Raw genomic sequence first — 18,966 nt, 5'->3', positions numbered from 1 at the left:
CTGCATTTATAATGTTACCTAACCATTACCAGAAAAATGCACTTAAAGCTACAAAAGTAAAACTCATTATGCAGAAATGGCTGAATTAATGTCTGAGCAGCATTCAAGTGTTGTAGTTGAAGTGAAGCTTGTTTTAACTACTTTCTATATTGTAAAGTAGTTGTATCTGCAACAATACATCATATTTTATATACTGAAGATCTATTTTGTGTGTAACCTGGAACTTTAGCTCTCATATAATTGTACTCAAGTAAAATTTTATCAAAATGTTTCTTCTATAATGTAGTGAAGACGAAGTATAATAGCATAAAATGTAAGAAGGCTACCTCAAGATAAGTATCGTACTTGAGTAGTTATAGTAGTTATACTTAATTATACTGCACCACTGTACTATCAGTTATTCAGCAATTAGCTAACATTAGCACACATAACATATTAATCATACCAAACCAAGTAAAGCTGTATAGTAGCAGCAAAACCTATGAGTGTATTTAAATGAAAAATGGTGCTTTTTTAATCTTGTGAATTTTAACTTTTTATTTGTGAGAAGATAAGTTTGTTTTTATTCTTTCAGAAGCTACATAGCTTTCTTTAAACCCAACACCTAGCTTAAAAATGCCCCTCGAAAAAACAAAAACCATCCAAGGTGACGTCACTTTGCAAAACTTTCCTCAAAGCTGTCGTTATTATACTATACCTGGTTTCATTACAATACACACACACACACACCCACACACACACACACACACACGTATACACGCATACACATACACACCATACTCCTGTAATAGCACAAAAAGCTTTCCATCAGTAATAACCTTGCTGCAGAGAAGTGAGGCCAGCTGCAGGGTTCTTCATCTTGCTTGATTACCGTCTGAACAAACCTGTCCAATCAGTCCCATTCACGGCTGCCAGCATTCACCGGAGACCTGACTGACCTCTGCAGAGGGCCGGCCCCTCAGACTTGACCTTAGGTGTGGATGCTTATTGTCGGACTCGCAGGCCCCAGCACTCTCACAAAGGCTTGGATGCCAGAAATTAGGCACTTGAGGGAAACTGGAGAACTCCTGGCTAAACTCCTGTTTTGCGAAAAAAAAAGGCAATTCTAAAAATCAAGTGCCGTAATTGAGGGGGAATTTTTTGAGTCGAGAGTTGGTAAATGCGTCGGGGTGTTTGTGTTTCTCTCACACGGTCTATTGTGTGAACAGGAGGCAAACCCTAAGAGTGTTGGCAGGCAGAGATATATATACCCTTTAAACACTGCTGTGCTGTTTTTTAGCACTGAAGTATAACACACATAACGTAGCTTTATATTTTTTGCATTGTCTGCTAATTGATTTTACATTTTACACACATTGACTCAATTATTTATTGGGTTTTTAACACTGAAAAGGTATTAGTTTCATTTAAGTGTATTTGACACATGTAATGGACACATAAAAGGGTACATAACACACTTTCTTGTTGTTTTATGATATATTTTTATACTGTTATAATGTTAGATGTCTATGTTAAACTTTTTTGCCCATGTCCACAAACAGCCGTCTGTTCTGTAGCCTTCACGTTGTCCACTCACATATTTCGCATCAGGTTTAGGCTCAAACATGTCGAGATGTATTTAGGAGATCTCCAGTTTGAGTAAAGAACAAGAAAAAGAAGAGAGATCCTACCAATGGAAGCTGACCAATCAGAACAGAGTAAAGAAGGGTCCGTAAAGAGACAGGAGGTAAAACGGCCTGTATAAGTTAATTAAGCAGTTTCTGGACTGTAAATTATGCAGAGATATTCCAGTAGAGCCCCAGAATATGAATATAGACCTGGAAATGTGCATGATACTGTATGTCCACTTTAAATGAGCTGCACCTTTCATTACAGTCATCTCAATGTGAGACCTTTGACCTGTTCAGACTGTATTTGACAGATGTGAAACTATTAAAGCAGTAGTTGTTCAATGATGAAAAATAACAGGGTCCAGGTTGAAAATGACCAAAGTTATGCATGACTGGCTAATTTCATTATCATTTTATAATAAACTCACAGTCCTCAAAGTTGGAGCAGCCTTTGTTTCCACTGGGCTGACGAGGTGTGTCGTCCTGCAGTTTGGAAAGCATGTTTAGCACCTTTGTTTTCCTCTCTTCCATCCTTCTGTCCTTCTCCTCAGCTCGGTGATTGGTCCTCCTCCCTCCATCTGAGGACTCAGCTTGCTCCTTCCATCCTGGATAATTGGACTCCTCCTCGGTGGGGCCCCCTTCATCTGCACTGGAACCTGGAGCAGAGGCAGACAACATAAAATATATATATTAAAAAAATCTAATGTAGTCATCTAGTAGTCTTTTGCTCTGTCTGTAATCATTGTTAACATTGTAGTCAATACAGATTTGGACAAAAAACCCACAAATCTTTATTCATGGTCGTCTATGTGGAAGTAGCCACTTAGTAAAAAGTACTAAAACCCATTCCTGTTCCTTTAATAAACACTAATTCTCATCACATTGTTCTCCTAAATGCCACATCACGTCTCCCTTCAGCCCCTTTCAGAGTCTCACTAAGGAGCGGACGCTCTCCCTGAAACCTAAACAGCCATCCATTTTGTCAATGACCAGCCAATTAAGAGTCCCATTATCTCTGAATACAAACTCCAATGAATACACCTCTTGGTATAGCAGCACAGAGACAAAGAGCACAATCAATGCAGACTTGAGCTTAAAAAAGGCCCGGATTGTTTTTTGCAACAGTTTCCATTAAAGTTTCGGACTCTTTTCTTCATACTACTTTTGCAAACACGAGTGTTACTTGTGTTAGCGCATGAGCGATAATTCCAATGTGATACATTGGGAGATGCTTCTATTCATTAGGAGGAGAAAGCTTGACCAGTCGAGTAGATGACGGGCAGCAGATTCATCAAGCCGTCAAAACATGGCGGCGAGTATTCATTTATCCCGTCAGTGAGCGAGCAGAGGTCAGCAGCCCAGATTGATGGAGCAATGTCTCATTTGACGGGCCGTCTTCCACCACGCTGCACACAATCACACGCTCCCATCAACCTCCGTGTCCTGCTGAAATCTCAATGTCACCAAAACAGACGACAGGATGAGAAATTTATTCATTTTTAGAGCACAGAATTCATCATTCCCTGTTGTTTTGGGGGGGCGGGGGGGGGGGGGGGGGGGGTTGTATGCAGCATAAACCAAATGTCTCGGATGTCTGCAGGGACATCATGATGCATGTGATGGAAAGAAATGAGTTCTCTAAAATCTAAAACTTCTGTTCGACATGCATCTTACATAACATTTAAATTAGCTTCAGCCAACAATTCCAACTAATGAATGTTTTCAATTACACAATATTTTCTCCTAAAAAGCTCATTATAATTTGCAAGAGCCAAAGATGATGCCTACAAATGACTTGATCTGTCTCCATAACCCAAAGGTTTGCTAATTACAGTGATATAAAAAAGAGAAAATGGCAAATCCTCATATTTGAGAAGCCACAACTACAGAATATGAACTATTTGTGCTTGATAAATGATAGTTGTTCAGTTTGGCATTCTTCCTCGGGAAATAAGAATGACTCAAGTATCGCATTTGTTGATGATTACATTTCTATCAACTAATCATTCATTGATAATAATAATTAATATCAGCAAGTCCAGACTATTTCTACAATGTGCAATCTTTAAAACCGGGTGAAACCACGACTGAAATTATTCAGGATTTGGTTTCCTTCTTTTTGAAACCCTCCTATCCTAACCTCCAACACGGCCTAATCCATGAATGCACCGCAGTGATTACTGGTCAGTTCAAGCTGGAAACAAGAGCCCATCTAAAACACACAGAGCAGGTTACCATACCAACCATAGCATCTGAACACAGCAGATAGCTGGATTTGGCTGCGAGCGGCCAAGTCAAATCCCCTTGCTAATCTCGAAAAGGCCACTGAAGACAATAAACGCACACACATGCACCGCCCACCCTTCGTCCGATTCCCTTTACACAGCGTGGTCCAACATCCAGCGCACCAGGCACAGGCAAGAAGGTTGGACTTGTATCTTTTTCTTTACATGTTTGAGAAAGGGATGAGCATCAGCGAGACAATCAGCATGCTCAGGCTATTCACTGATGCCACCCAGAGCCTTCACTCCTCTATCTCCTGAAAGAATGGCCGAATAGAGCGGGGTGGAGTAAAAAGGGAAAATCCTTGCCAAATTATTATTCATGGGGAGGGGATTTTCCTTTCAGGGCTTCCTTTATCGAAGCCTTTTCCCAACACGTCACCCTCTCTATCAGCCCTGACAAGTGCCAATCAAAGGGCTTGAGTCCAGGTTTTTTTTAGGAGGAGAAGCGGGGGGGGGGGTGCAACTTGGAGAAGGGCTGCAGGATTTCAGAGACAATAGCCAATGAGTCCACAGTGGCGGTGGCTTAGCGACAATGGTGACATGGCTACACTGTCAGTGTGTGGTCCTCTGGGGGGGAAACGATCCTTGCTTACACGACTAATCTCTGCTTGCACCATCTCTGTGTTTCTGCAGCCTAATCTGTCCTGTAGCTTCCTCAGCGTACCGGAACAATCCACCAGGGTCAGTTCAGATTAGTGCTCTTTGTGGCCCGCGCTAGATCGCTACATTCATTTTGGACACTATAACGTCTTCAGTAGCAGCTGAATGCTAAACATTGGGGGTGAACGTGGAGTGACTGGGGCAGTGGGGAAACAGTCATGAAACAATTATGAGGGAGGGATTATGGTACCTATGAATTCCTGATGAGCAAAAATGGACAATGGTTTTATCATGAGCCTCACTGGGGAGCAGGGATGTCCTATCGCAGCTGAATTCTGGCTTCAGATTGATCCAAAGAGAGATTTATTGAAGTGGAATCAAAGTGGTGCCAGAAAATTAGTTGGTAATTGAAAAAAAAAAAAACGTATGGAAAAGACTGAAACATATAGGTGTCTGTTTTGTCCCCAAACCCCCAAAATATAGAAGCCATAATAAATTATTTTTATGTTCACTTGAGGCAGTGGTTGATGGTTTTGATGCCATTTTATCACTTTATAAAGTTAAATATTCGCTCTCCATTTAGCTCTGCTTTGGTTTCCCCCAACTCGTCAGGCTGTGGCTGCTAAATGCTTCGCTATGTTCACCACCTAGTTGCCACCTGTTTGGTGCTAAGCAGATAGTTAGCTGTAAAACCAAATTAATGAGCAAAAAGAGACTAAATGTTTCAAAGAGTTACTACGAGTCAACCATTTAACATTTCATCCATTTTCAGTGTTTTAAAAAATATTGTCACTTTAAATTCATAAGCAGAGCAGCAAATCATCATTTTTGGGACCAGCAAATGTCTTGATACTCTAACAATTAACTGAATATCAGCTTATTTTCCACTGATTTGTCCAACTGATTCACCATTTCAGCAGTTTTTCAATCTATCCTCCTCAAATCTAAATGTAAATCAGCACATTCAGTCATGTTAACTGGTCATCTATCCCAAATGCAAATTGCTCTTATGAGCCTATTTTCTTGACTGTGTCACATACATTGAGTCAAAATGGGGTCAACCCCTCCATTACTTAGGAGTCCTATTGAAAGGTTTAACTGCTCGCACCTCCAGGGTAACCAAATCTCACCTATCCACACAAAGACATGCCACACACTGGGCATCTTTTAGAGACTGTGTGACCTCAGGCGTGACCTCTCTACGCCCTGCTGATGACCCCCTCCTCCTCCTCCGCATCCACCCTCAGAAAGTGACCATGCCTTTGGCCTCTAAGAGGTCAAACTAACCACACAAGCACCTAAGATCCTCTGGGTGACGTCTGCTTTCATGAGTCCAGTTTGCTTAATTCAAACACAGCAGTTAAACAGGGAAAGTCTTGTTTTTATATGTTTGGGAAGCTGGAAAAGCTGCATTTTAGAGCTAAAGGAAATTCCACTGATTGTATGCAAAAAACCAGATGTCTACTACACAAATTTAAAGAGCTAGTGCATGCAAATATTCTCTCTGATAAAAAAAACAAACAAAAAAAAAACATATTGTTTCCCAGTTGCAGAGATGAAAATTGGTGTCATATCATTTTGGTGATATTGCACAATAGAGTAAGCATAGAAAGGCATAAATAGAAGTATCTATAATAATAATCCCTGAACCTCCTCAATGAGTCACTGATTCATTAGAAATGTGGCATTATATAATGGCTATCATCAAAATTGAAGCAGTAGAAACTAAAACTCTAACTTTAAGTGTTTGGTATGGCTCAAGCTCAAAAAACCTAGATCCTACACTTCCCATAATGCAGCTGCATGATATCTTTTTATTAGATCCTCCCTGCCTGGTAAACTCAGACTATTTTAATGCAATGTAACAGAGGTGTTCTGTAAAAAACTGACTTTAGAAAGGTCCTGAGCCACGGAAGATATATTTCAACCATTTTCCCAAGAAAATAAATTTCCCACCATGACTGATAAACTGACTTTGGTGTATGAAGGTGGTGGCACATTATAGCAGCCCTGGAAGTTGCTCAGTGTCCTCTTGATCCCTTTCTTCATATATCCATTACAATTTTTTCATCCTGTTTTCCATTATATGTTTCTGTTATTTATCTTTCTTGGTCTATTTGGCACACTCAACATCTGTCCATCCTGGGAGAGGAATCCTTCCCCTGCTGCTCTTCCTGAGGTTCAGGGAGTTTTTCCTTATCTGAATCAAGGGTCTAAAGATGGAGGATGTTGTATTACTGTGCAGATTTTAAAGCCCCCTGAGGCAAATTTGTGATTTGTGATATTAGGCTATACTAATAAAATTAACTGGACTTGAAAAAGGACTAGAAACATACAGTATGCCAAACAGTAGCATGATGCATTATTGCCTAAAGGTTTTGCAGCAGCAGTAACATTTCAAAGATGCTACATTTAAAATAAAGTTTCACCTTTAAAAGTGGTGGCTATTGGCTATTGGTCTTACATTCATCAGGTAAACAGAAACACAATGCCATTATGTTGCTCCATATCTGTATGTTGCTCACACATGTGCCTCAACAACTTTATAAGGCGATAATATGACAGTGGTATATTTACAACGTATGCTCTCAAAGTGGTAAAAAAAAAAATTTAAAAAATGAAAGTGAATGCATAATTTCTGAAGGTTTTATGAAAGCTAATGTCAAAAGATTTCATGTTTGAAGCCTGATTGATCTATGGCTCCTCACCAGTGTGCCACCAGTGACCAGATACATAAAATTCCTTCAGAAACACCAAACACTGAGCGGTCAAATAACTAAGCCGTGCAGCATTTGTCTCTCTGACGTGAGCCGTGGAGGATTAACAAGACATATCAGCGACCTCTGGTCCAAACAGTAAGCTGCAGCTCAGATGAATCAATCTCTGATATGATGGATGCATCTCTAACATCCTCTATGAGTACCAGCATACCATGGACCATTAGCGTTATAGCACAATGACTGATACTGGACAAGTGAGTCACTGGCGAGAAATTAACAGAGCATGATCACAGTCTGACAGAAATGGTCAAATGAAGGTGGGGGGGGGGGGGGGGGGGGGGGAGCAGAGCTAGCCACTAACTCAAGGGTGGCTCTTCATTTCCATGTGGTGACAGTACTCCTGACCTTTTTCTTGTCTTCTGCTGCCAGCTTTCCAGTTTTTGTGGTCTGTACTGTAAGCACTGCCACTGAACCATCACTCATGAATGTACACAAGCAGGGCCACACAGGTGAAGGTGATACTGCGAGCCAGCTGGCCGTAGGATTAGCGGGCTTAAGTGTACCGGAGGCAAGGGAACGCCAAACACAGCGCTGACAGTGAGGAGACAATGGCTCCTAATAAACCAGAGCTGACAGGGACTGAGTGGGCTTTTACCGGATCAGACGCTAATGGTTAAAAAGGGCTCTTGTATTGATTAAGTATTGTTGTTATAGGCTCTTAAGAGGGAGCGCCAGTTTTAACAGAGAGGTGGTATGTCATAGCAACACACACAGATCATGAAAAAGGTGGATGAGAACACTTTCTGGGTAGATTTAAGGGATACAGTACCAGGATTGGAGTTGCAGGGAGAGTCTGAGGATCTGAACATGTTGTATGATGGACTCGGGTCTATGATCCATGATGAAGGCGACCCAGAACCTCCCTCTGACTGATCCTGCAAGGATAGGAAGCAAAAGATAAGGGATAGTTCAAAAGGGATAGTTTGGATTTTTTTGAAGAGGGTTGCATGAGGCACTTGTCCATAGTCAATGTATTAGCCCCCCAGTTTTCGAGAAGCTAACAGGAGAACTACTGTAGCACTAGTTAAACAATGTACTGCTGTGGATGGGGCCAGCAGCAAAACATATTTTAGCCACCTAAAAATCAATGTAAGTTTAAGTGTATGCTATATTTAGAATATTTTCACCACTTTATTGCAATATTCCTACACGTCATTCATTGTATCCCACTGCAGATCAGCTGTTTGCATCAGAAAGTGCTGCAGCAGGGTAATACAGTGTGTGGCATGTATAGGAATATATATGTTTAATGCTTGATAAAATGTAGTGCCAAAGGAAATGGCTGTCTCACAGTAAGGTAAAGTGGTTCAAATGTTCTAAATATAGTACACTACATACTACACTAATATTGGTTGATTGATGGATAAAATGTGTTATGGTGCTGGCCTTGTCCACTGTAGTACATTACATCCATCTACAAGCACCTCTAAAGCTCACGAATAAATAATAATATGTTTGATATGTTTTATCTATTTAAACAACAAGCTCTGGTTTTAAGGGTTTTTTTGTGCCTGACCATTTCTTAGCAGTCACTTCCTGGAGTTACTGACGGTTGCCAGATAACCTTGTGGTTATGGCAAGCCTCCAGAAATTGGATTGACTCATCTAACTCTGCAAGTCAAAGGAAGAAGCATATTTCCCAAAATGTTAAACTATTCCTTTAAAACTCTGCACATTAGAGTTATTACTAAAATGATAGTGGTAAATAAGTACTTCTGAAACCAGCGGCCCCTCGTACTTTACAATTTAAAAAACCTACTCCTGGTTTATCAGTTTATCTTCATTATAAATAATCCAGTGTGTCGATACTTGCTTCAGCGAGGGCCATTATGCAAATGACTGTATGAATCCTGCTCCGAGCACTCCAGCTCGTCATTGTGGTTAGCAATGATTGTGGGGGGCTTATGAGGCTCATTCATGCTTTTCAGGGGCTCTCTCTCATCCGTCATAAAGGGGAGATTAATCTTAGATCACGTGGAGCACCTGCATCCATTCCGCTGCAGCCCAGCATGCACAAGCCCTGTTTACCCCTCTGACCCCTCAACCCCTGTCTGATTCTAGTAGTGGTGCATCCTCCAAAAGAATCCCACCGCGCTGGGCGTTTAGCAGAGCGTACCCCCCTGCGACAGCAATGAGCTGGTGTAAAAGCCTGCCTGCTCCCGTACAGTCGGGCCTCCCCCCTCCTGCAGCCCGTGACTGATTAACCACACACCTGCTGCACGCCGCGTGCCCTCTGTTATATTGTGTCTCAATTATCAACAACAATTTGGCTCTGGTCTTTCTGGAATGACAGTTGTAAATGCATGCCAGTTCAAGTTTATAAATGGGGGTCTTTGTCTGGAAAGGAGACTGTGTGCCAGGTTTGGGGTTATTGTCTAATAGGAATTGATTCTTGAAGGTCTAGTGTTTGCTCAGGAAAAGGCAGGAAGTCTGATAGATGAACGGTGTTAGGGGGGAGGAGGGGTAAGAGAGTGAAAAGCAATTTCACGAGTAGCAAGCAGCACTCACCGATTTGTTTTGCCAGACTTTCCCTGCAGAGTCACACCTTTCAGAGATGCTGCCAGCTGTGAGGGGCCTCAAAACATCTGACAAAACCACACAGAACACAGCATCAAGCCAAAAAGAGAGGAAGCAATTGTGTGCATGCAGTTGTGTATGTAAGTCGTGTTGTAGGCAGGCAGGAGTGCGCGTCTGTGCATATGTGTACATAAGCGTTAGCCTCCGGCACACAGTTACATGCAGTTGTCTTTTGTACTTGAGTGTGTGTGCAGACATATGAGTAATGTAGTGTATTAAGTCCAATTATGGCCCTTAATCTCTGAGTAAATAATGGCAGAAATGGAGCAACAAAACCCTAGAGGAGCACCTGTCCACAGAAGCGTGCCAGGTGCAAACATTGTTCTGGAGACAGAGACAGAGAGAGAGAGAGAGGAAAGACAAGCTTCCAACAAACTCAGATGGATTTTGTCTTGTTGTAAATATTGGTGGCACAGATGCATGAGCAGAACAAAACATATTCACCATGGTTATCATATTTCTCCTCTGCTGCTAAAAGGCCAGTCCATTCAAATAAAAAATAAAAAAACAAAACGTACCTTTAGTGGTATTCGAGTATTTATGCTTTGAGATATTAGCCTATGAGATTCCTGTTGCCAACCCAATACAATGGAGGTGAATTGGACAATTGAACCGCAGCATGTTTCTCCTTGTTACTTGTTGTGTCCCTGTTACTCTAAATAACCAACATTTGAGGTTTTTTGTTCCATTAAAGTTTGAATAAAAATGCAATTTAAAGCAAAGTCTGCAGAAAAAGTATGGCCCCATAAAGGCTGAGGTATTCTTAAAACAAACGAGTTTATTCAAAGTGTCGTCTGACCACATTTAAAAGGCAGAGGTATTCAGATAAGATATAAACACAGGTCAAAGGTGAGATAAAAAAGCATGCTATAATAGACAGAATGACAGTAATGGGGCACATTTTTGGACAGTCTCTCCTCAAAGGCATTCATAGTGTTGCTCTAGTTGTACAAATGAAAAATGACAGAAGTAATGTGAAATATTATAAATGAGAGTTTAAGATAGAAGTTCAAATCCTGCTGACTTCCTCGACTGTTTCCATGGCAAATCACAGAATAATGTCAGCATGGTTGTTTATTTCGGGAAGTTCCTCCCAAATAATGATTTTTGGAAAAGTGTGGACAGGAAAGGGTTTCAGGTCTTTGCTTGTAATGCTGTACATATCAGGTTAATAGCACATCACCAGAAGGATACTGATTCCCAATGACAGTGCATCACTGTATATATATCTGATCTATATCTATAATGATGTCATCCTGTTTTGCCATGCTGTACTTGTCTAATTTTGTTATCTGGTCTATCTTTACATAACATATATTGTATGTCTGTCTGTTCTGGAAGAAGGATCTTTCCTCTGTTGCTCTTCCTGAGGTTTCTTTCATATTTTCCCCATTAAAGGGCTCATCTGATACGAGGGTCTAAGGATAGAAAATGTTGTATTGCTGTACAGGTTGTCATTTGTGATCTGTGATTTTAAGAGATACAAATTTAATTGAATTTTTTTTTTTGAAAGCAACATAGCTCCAATTGAGAGCATGAAACTGATGTGCTGCACAGACAGTTTACAGCTATTGCTTCTTATCGCTATTCAAGCAAAATTGACATGACTTCTGATGGCAGACTGTGCAAATTTGCAGGTCAAAGTTGAACCTTGGTGCACTCTGACTGCGGGTCTTGCACAAAAACAGGAAATGCAATCATGAATGTGTCAATCAAGCGGATTTAAACTGAAGTAAATGAGTGAATATTTACAGAGAATGGCGCTAGCTAGCGTGAGCACACCAAGCACTTAATGGAAAGAGATGTTGCTGTTGTTGTTTGCTGTGGCTCTGGGGATGGCAGTGTTGGTCAGTCTACCTCTTTAGTCCATTTTATATTATAATACTGGATTTACACAAATTTATGGTCTCCTTTTGATAATCCCCAACCAGCAACTGTAGTGTAGATTTCCTTAGCCAATTGACATCAGGGCTAAAGTTTAGGCCCAATACACCTGCAAAACAAATGACTTTCCCATCAGCCTCAACTGTCCTTGATGATGGCTCTTGACTGTTCTTGTTAAATGTCATTTTTTAACACTGTGAGCACTAAAAGTTAAATTCGGTTCATATCCTTTGCATTGGAATGGAAACAAAACCTGCACAAATAAAGCAAAGCATCAGCATAGTGAGATACCATGTGAGATATCTTTCTTTATCATTTAGGGGAACCGACTCTTTAAACATCTATGGTGTCTATCTCCAAAGTGTTATCAGACTTTAAACAGCAGGCGCTAGACTAAATGAGTATTCTTTAAACACTCCACAGTCTCTTATCCATTGTTACGTGTGCAGTGTTTGTTTCTAAGTGTGTTCAGCTATCTTAGTCGGACTTTCCCGGTTAATGATCCACTATGCGGTTTGATCTTTCTTAATATGGCACATCCTGATATCCCTATAAACCTTTCCTCTAAGCCGCCACACCTTCAGAGAAAAGCAGTTAAGAGCTCGCAGCAGCATGCCTTGGACAGATGAGAGGCGGTATCGCAGTTTGTTAAAAGAAAAGCCGCTCGTCGCCATAAAGGCATTGCTTACCCTCAAGGCCGGCGACGGACCAAGAAACACACCTAGGGTGTCGAGTTTTCCCCCCTTGTCTGGTCATGTGATTTTCCACCACACACAAACACACAGACACACCTGTCTGACTGCTCCCTGTTATTAAATGTGACGGTTTTTGCTTATCAAACGATCTCACTCAAACTGTCAAAAAGACTGGTCAGAGCAGGACGTTTACACTCAGCAAACTGAGATTGCTTGTCAGTCTCTGCTTTTCCATCTGGCATTGAGGTGCTACTTGTATTGGGAGTATCTGGATGCTTCTGCTGGATTTATTATTAATCCTGGCACTAAGCTGTGTGCTTTCCCTAATATTTCTATGGGCGTTGCTTATAATAACATTAAACGTCTTTAGAGTTGCCAGCAAATAATGAGAATTGGATGTTGGCTCTGCATGGAGAAGTTTATTCTTATCAAAGTTTTTGTTAAATATGTAGTTGTTCTTTTGTTGATAAGAGATGTGTTGATTTCATTTTTTTTCCACAGGTTGAAAGTTTTGGAAAAAAGCCAGTAAGTGGACCTTTAGTTAAGATGTGAAGTGTTAATTTCAGAAGGAAAAGTAGGGGTTCATTCATAATTATTCTTCTAAATCTGACTCTGGGTTGAGCTTTCCTTTCTTTACTATACCTGTTGAAGTCAATTCTATATCATAGTTCATCCCGAGATCAAGCCAGTCCTGCACCGGGGAGAACTCCACATCACGACCAAAGGGACTCTGCAGGGTCGCTGGCTCCAGTCGGTCCAAGAGGAGAAGCTGGACGCGGGACAGGGAGCCCAGATTCCCAGAGTCACAGCCTACTGTGAGCGCTGCTAAGCCTGGAGACAGCTCTGCATGGGAGACATCAAAGTTTATAGAAATATCCTGCATCACTTTGGCACCAATAACAATGTAACTGTTTTGTTTTGCATATATGGATCATTTTGAGAACTTATCAGACCAGTGATGGGTCTGTTAACAATAACCAGCCTAACAAGTTATTTCATGACATTGAAAGATAAATCCTATTTAATGCTGTTCCAATGTTTGATTTAGGAAGAATTGTTATTATGTCACCAAGCAGATATTTAAAATTAGACTAAATTAATCTTCAGAGCTCCACAAAAAGTAAATGAGTCACTGCAGTAGCCAACTAATGAGATATATGAAAAAAAGAAAAGATTTTTGTATTAAACTATAAGAAAATATTCTATATTTCAATTCCTTCCTCTGTCATTAATTATTTTTGTATCACTAGTTCAGTACTTTTAATCTATTTTCAGGTTTCTATGGTTCAGGTATATCTAGATCTTGACACACAATGAATGTTTTTAAGGTAATTTAAGGTAAGTATGTGTTCAGTTACTGAAGGTATAATTTATATAATTGGTTATGTAAATGTGTGTCATGGTACATGGCCAGGGGCACTCTGGAGGTTTAAGCAGGAGCATGAGAGCATGTGCCGCACCTTACTGGTTATTAAGGTACTTTTTGCAAAAATACAAGTACTAATCAGACAGATAGAATCAATTTTCCAAACTCAAAATAGAAACCTATTTGCAATTACCATTCTACACAAAACAGCTTTTGTTTTTAACAATTTTTTTTCTTTTAGTGAGTTTATTGCTAAAGGTCTTTGATCAAAAAGTTGGTACCTGAGGACACTTTTTGTTGACAGTGTGCAGGAGTCAATATAAAAATGCAAACATGCTTACAATGAATATGTGACGTCAATCTTAATTTGGACTAATTAGCACTAAACACAAAGTATAGTTAGACTAATGGGAAGTTTATTCATTATTTAAAAAAAGATAAAAAAGCTTTGGACAGATACAAATTTTGAACTGATGATGATGCCATTTGAAAAGATAAGGGACTAATTATAAATCATCCCAACAACTGACCAACCTGCTACAGTATCAGTACAGCCACACTGTTAGCATAGCCAAACATGCTAATGGTAAAATATGAAAGACAGCAAGCCTAGAATTTACTGTCAAATGTCTGTAAAAGAAAGTGTAGATTATAAGTCGTTGACCCTCAAAAATAGTATTCAAAACTAAATTATGAAATTACTATAAACTTTATCTCCACACAAACCCAAACTGCCCCCCGCCCCCCCACCCCCAAACACAGACAACCCCCCCTCGCAGGCTTCAAAGTTCTCATCGTCACACCCAATTAAAAGCGGATCAGTGACAGTGTGGCTCCGTGCCCATGCAAATCCCCAGCCCACGCTGACAGGGTGTAGAGCTGCCATTCCTCTCCGAGGGGATTTCACACAACACGGTCCGCTGCAGGTACACCATTACACACACACACACACACACACGCACACGCACACACACACACATTTCCCAGCAGCATCCCAAAAAGCTGCAGAAAAGCCTCCACATCCCCTTTACATTAGAATAGCTTTCACAGACACACAGTTTTCAGTTTGCCCTTGAGAACTGATTGTGTTATGTCAAGTTTTCTACACACACACACACACACACACACACACACACACACACACATCAAAAGTCTGTTTTTCAGTTGGGAAGTCAAACTTGTGTGGGTGTCCGTAGGTGTGCTGATGCTTCGTAAAGTAATCCCTCAGGTGAGAAAAAAGGAACTGTTGCCTTGGCTGATAAATTAAGGAGTCGTTGGAAGGAAATCCCTGGGATAACTGTGGGTGTAACGTAACGTGGCAGGACACACTTTCAGTTAGGCCGGGTATTAGTCCATCATTAGTCGAAAGTAGCCAGAAGACTGAAAGACACTTAGCAAACACAATCGCAGATAACAAATGACTAATGTAGTGATTAAGGTGTTGGATATACTCGTTACCACCCACTTTGTGTCAGGAAGACAGAAGAGTGTGGACACATACTTCACAAGTTCTTAAAATGTGGACATTAAAAAGACAGAAATCATACAGAGTGACGGCAATCAAGTGCAAGAAGGATGATCAAAGTCTTTTAGAGAAAGTTAAAGTCAAGTCTAGAGTCATGTAAAGCAAATACAACTCATAATCTAATTGCAATTCAGTTGAAATGAATGACAGTAATTGAAGATATTTCTTTCAAATCTGTGTTAAAAGAGCATGTTTTATGGCATATTCATGGTATTTGGCTATGCAATTATCTGTCTCTGCCTTACTTGTTTTCTTTTGTTCTAGGATTTCAAAAGGTCAAAAATGTGTCCAAAGTCCAAAAACTCAAATCAAGTCCGGTCTGTATGAAGTATGAAATCTAAATAATCAAGCAGCAGTCAAGATTAAGTCAAGTAATCCTTATTTTTGTGACTTAAATCTGGCTCTAATCCAAGTCTTAAATCTTAATCTGTTATGTTTACCGACGTGTGATGACTCATACCAGTTAAACACAACTGAAGGAGAGTCTTAGCTGTTCAGACACTGTGGACTGAGTTCAGTCAGTCAGTAGGGATTCATCATTTGGAGACCTGAGTCACGTTGGGTCCAATTTATTTTCAGTCCAACTGGGTCAGGTAGAGACTGTGGCAGTGCTGTTGGTCTCTGTGTTAATATGATGCTAATACGTGGCTGGAGCTAAGTGGACACATTATGAAGCTCCGATCGCATGAACCACAGCAGGAAAATGTAGTTTTTGTAGTTTTTCTTCTATATTCCACTGCAGTTGCTATTTAATTGGTAACACATCATGCAGCTGCCACTATTGATTTTGTTTGTTTTGGTCTATTTTAGAAAGTTTAATTACTCAGCGACACAACTGCACTATTAAACAAATCTGTATAATGTCAGTTAGTGATGATGAAATGTTCCTGGAGACACAAAAAGACCACTGGAAGTTTATTGCACACAAAAAAAGTGAAAATACACACTGCCTACCTTTCTGGAAATTAGCAGTTTCAATAAATATTTTCACTTTTTGCATGCAAGAGATTGGCCAGTTTGGAAGCCCACTTGCATATGAGGATGAAGTTTTGACACTTTGTGATTCAGTGCAATAAATAATCTGTATTTTCTCTTTGCAGGTTTAAATCTCTTCTATGCAGATGTAAATTGTGCCTCATGTCAACCTCTGATAGAAATCAGGCTGGGGCATTAGCTCACATTTAGTTTTAGCCCCGAGTTGATTTTATCACGTTGTGGTTGCTGTGGCAGCGGCCGCCCTGATCCTTCCACATCCTCAGGGCAAAGGTCGCCGGGGTCAGACAGAGGTTCAGGTCAAGCAAGCAGGTTAAACACCTTGTCAGGGATTAGCAGGGGAGGTGAAGGAAGTCTTCATTGGCTAATGTCTCTCTTGGCAGCTCACTCAACCACCTCCAGGACACACACACACACACACACACATTTACACATGCTATCTAAAACATGCATGCACACACACATCGCATTTACTCGGCCTTTGTTGGCCAACACTGGCTGACACAAAGACCTGACACAGTGAGCGCTCAGATAAGCCCATCCCTGTCTGTAACAAGACAGAAGTCACAGAGGAAGGAGAGCATGTCTAATTGAGACATTACTGGGAGCCACACACAAGTAGAAACAACAACAAACAAACACAAATATATTAAATTAAACACAATGTTGGCTGTTAAACCTTTCACTTTCATTATTATGGAAATTGTCCTTTTGTCAGTTAACTAAGAATGGATTTGGACACAGCTGATTATCCAAACCTTAATATTACAGTATGTAGACTGCAAGTTTAACTATTTAAACTCAGTATCTTTGCATTTTTGTGCTGTTGTTTGAGAAAAACTGTTTTCTGAATATTCAAATATGGGCTTTAGGAAATTATGATGCACTTTTTAAGCTTTTTTCTGACATTTTTTAGCCTTAATGAACGTTTAGACTGAAAATTAATCAATAATGTCAATCATCATTAGTTACACCCCAACATTATATCCATACTGTAATATACATTTAAACAAGATCAACACATTTGAAATGGTTCTCTGGAAATGACTAAGTTTCAAATTTGGTGTTTAAGTTGATGCTTGTATTTCTGTATGATTGTAAATGTAATATTTATGCATAATTTCAAGTAATTTTAAGACTTCGGCTCGTCCTCTGAGAACTCATGACGACACTTTATAGACTAAACAATAGATCAAGTAAAAAATAGATAAATCAATATTGAAAAATCATCATTAATTGAAGGCTTTGATTGAAGGTCGACTTATGTGTGTGTGTTTGTGTCTACCTGTATCAGGTGAAGGGCAGCCTGATGAGTCTGATGGCTCGTCCAGAGACGGACAGGAAGTCGACCGAGGGGCGATGGCCTCCAGTTCATCAAACACATGAGACTGACTGCAGCTGAGCTCCGAGTAGCGTGAAGCTGCCGAGCTGCATCGTCCTGCAACAGCACAGAGTGGGTGTGTTGATGATAATCACAATGATGATGATGATGATGATGATGATGATGATGATGATGATTAGATGTAACTTTAATTGGCACAGTGGGCTGTTGCCTTAGGAAATAAAGACACAGCAAAGAAGTGTAGGAATAATAATAAAGCTATATGAGTCTGCATGACTACAATGAAAAAAGGGAAATTCAACAAAACATCAAATTCTCACCAAAGATACATTTGTGTCAAGGTAAGTGATCTTGATTTCTCAAATGTGGCTTCTACTGGCTAAAAAATGTGATGTAACTTGTTAATTTAGAAGTTCATACACAAAATCATGACCTTAAGCTAAGCTAACTGTCTCCCAACTGTAGCTTCATACTTAACAAACATTTATTTCTCTGCACAATTACTTTTACAAGTAATTTTTTGCTTACTCCATAAGCAAATTTTTCAGATGACTATAGATTCTTTTCAATTAGCCTTTACAGTGTACTTAAAGCAAATAAAATCTAAACATCACAACAATAACAAAAAGCTACATATTAAGATTCATTTTATCACAACACATTTTGGAAAATAAAGTATCAAATTACACATTTGTCCTCTTGTGATGTCAGCAGATCCCTGGAGAGTTTAGACGGATAACTAATGAGGTGTAAATAAACAATGAATACCACAGAAGCCGACAGCTCAAAAGCTCCTGGAGGACATTTTCTGATGCTGCATTATCAGACTATAAATCTCGGCTGGATGTTGTAGTGGGTTTAGTTAAAGCCCATCTCTTCCAGGTTTAACACTCTGACAAGCAGACAACACTCAGCACAAACCCCTCGGACCTCCATGAGTGGCCCTCAGGTGAGGTCGGAGCTAAAGTAGTCTCATCTCACCTTTAATAAACATGGCGTAAGAAAACTCTGCCCTTAAGCCTTAATTACCACAGACCTCACTCAGAGGAATGGTAAAAAACTGTCAAGCTAATCACTAATTACTTATCTCCTGTCGAAATACCAAAACAAAACTGTTTCACTCTGGCTGGTTTAGAAATGAGAGGATTAGCAAGTGAAACTGTTTCACCAGGGTGGTGTGTTTTGTCGTCGTCCTGAAAGAGGCTTGTCGAGGCTTTTCTCACATTAGAAATGCAGAACAGCTTGGCCCGGACAAAAGGATAATATATACGGAGGCTCTAAAAGGAAAAGGCAAACTCAGCTCCTTGGT

At 40.2% G+C, this 18,966-nt stretch overlaps 1 protein-coding gene across 1 annotated transcript in view; it reads right to left on the bottom strand.

Annotated features, from left to right (window-relative positions):
• LOC128353108 (uncharacterized) overlaps nt 1-18,966 on the bottom strand; it is a 57,690-nt gene that overhangs the window by 17,061 nt on the left and 21,663 nt on the right. The window contains exons 6-10 of the mRNA XM_053313795.1: nt 17,601-17,753; nt 13,074-13,274; nt 9,784-9,860; nt 8,045-8,150; nt 2,039-2,266 (exon numbers count right to left, since the gene is read on the bottom strand). Coding sequence (XP_053169770.1) covers nt 2,039-2,266; nt 8,045-8,150; nt 9,784-9,860; nt 13,074-13,274; nt 17,601-17,753 — 765 coding nt within the window. The remainder of the gene's footprint in view (nt 1-2,038; nt 2,267-8,044; nt 8,151-9,783; nt 9,861-13,073; nt 13,275-17,600; nt 17,754-18,966) is intronic.

The sequence above is a fragment of the Scomber japonicus genome, chromosome 23, assembly GCF_027409825.1.
Source record: "Scomber japonicus isolate fScoJap1 chromosome 23, fScoJap1.pri, whole genome shotgun sequence".
NCBI lineage: Eukaryota > Metazoa > Chordata > Actinopteri > Scombriformes > Scombridae > Scomber > Scomber japonicus.
The sequence above is the reverse complement of the archived record's forward strand: the minus strand, read 5'-3'. Positions and strand labels throughout refer to the sequence as shown.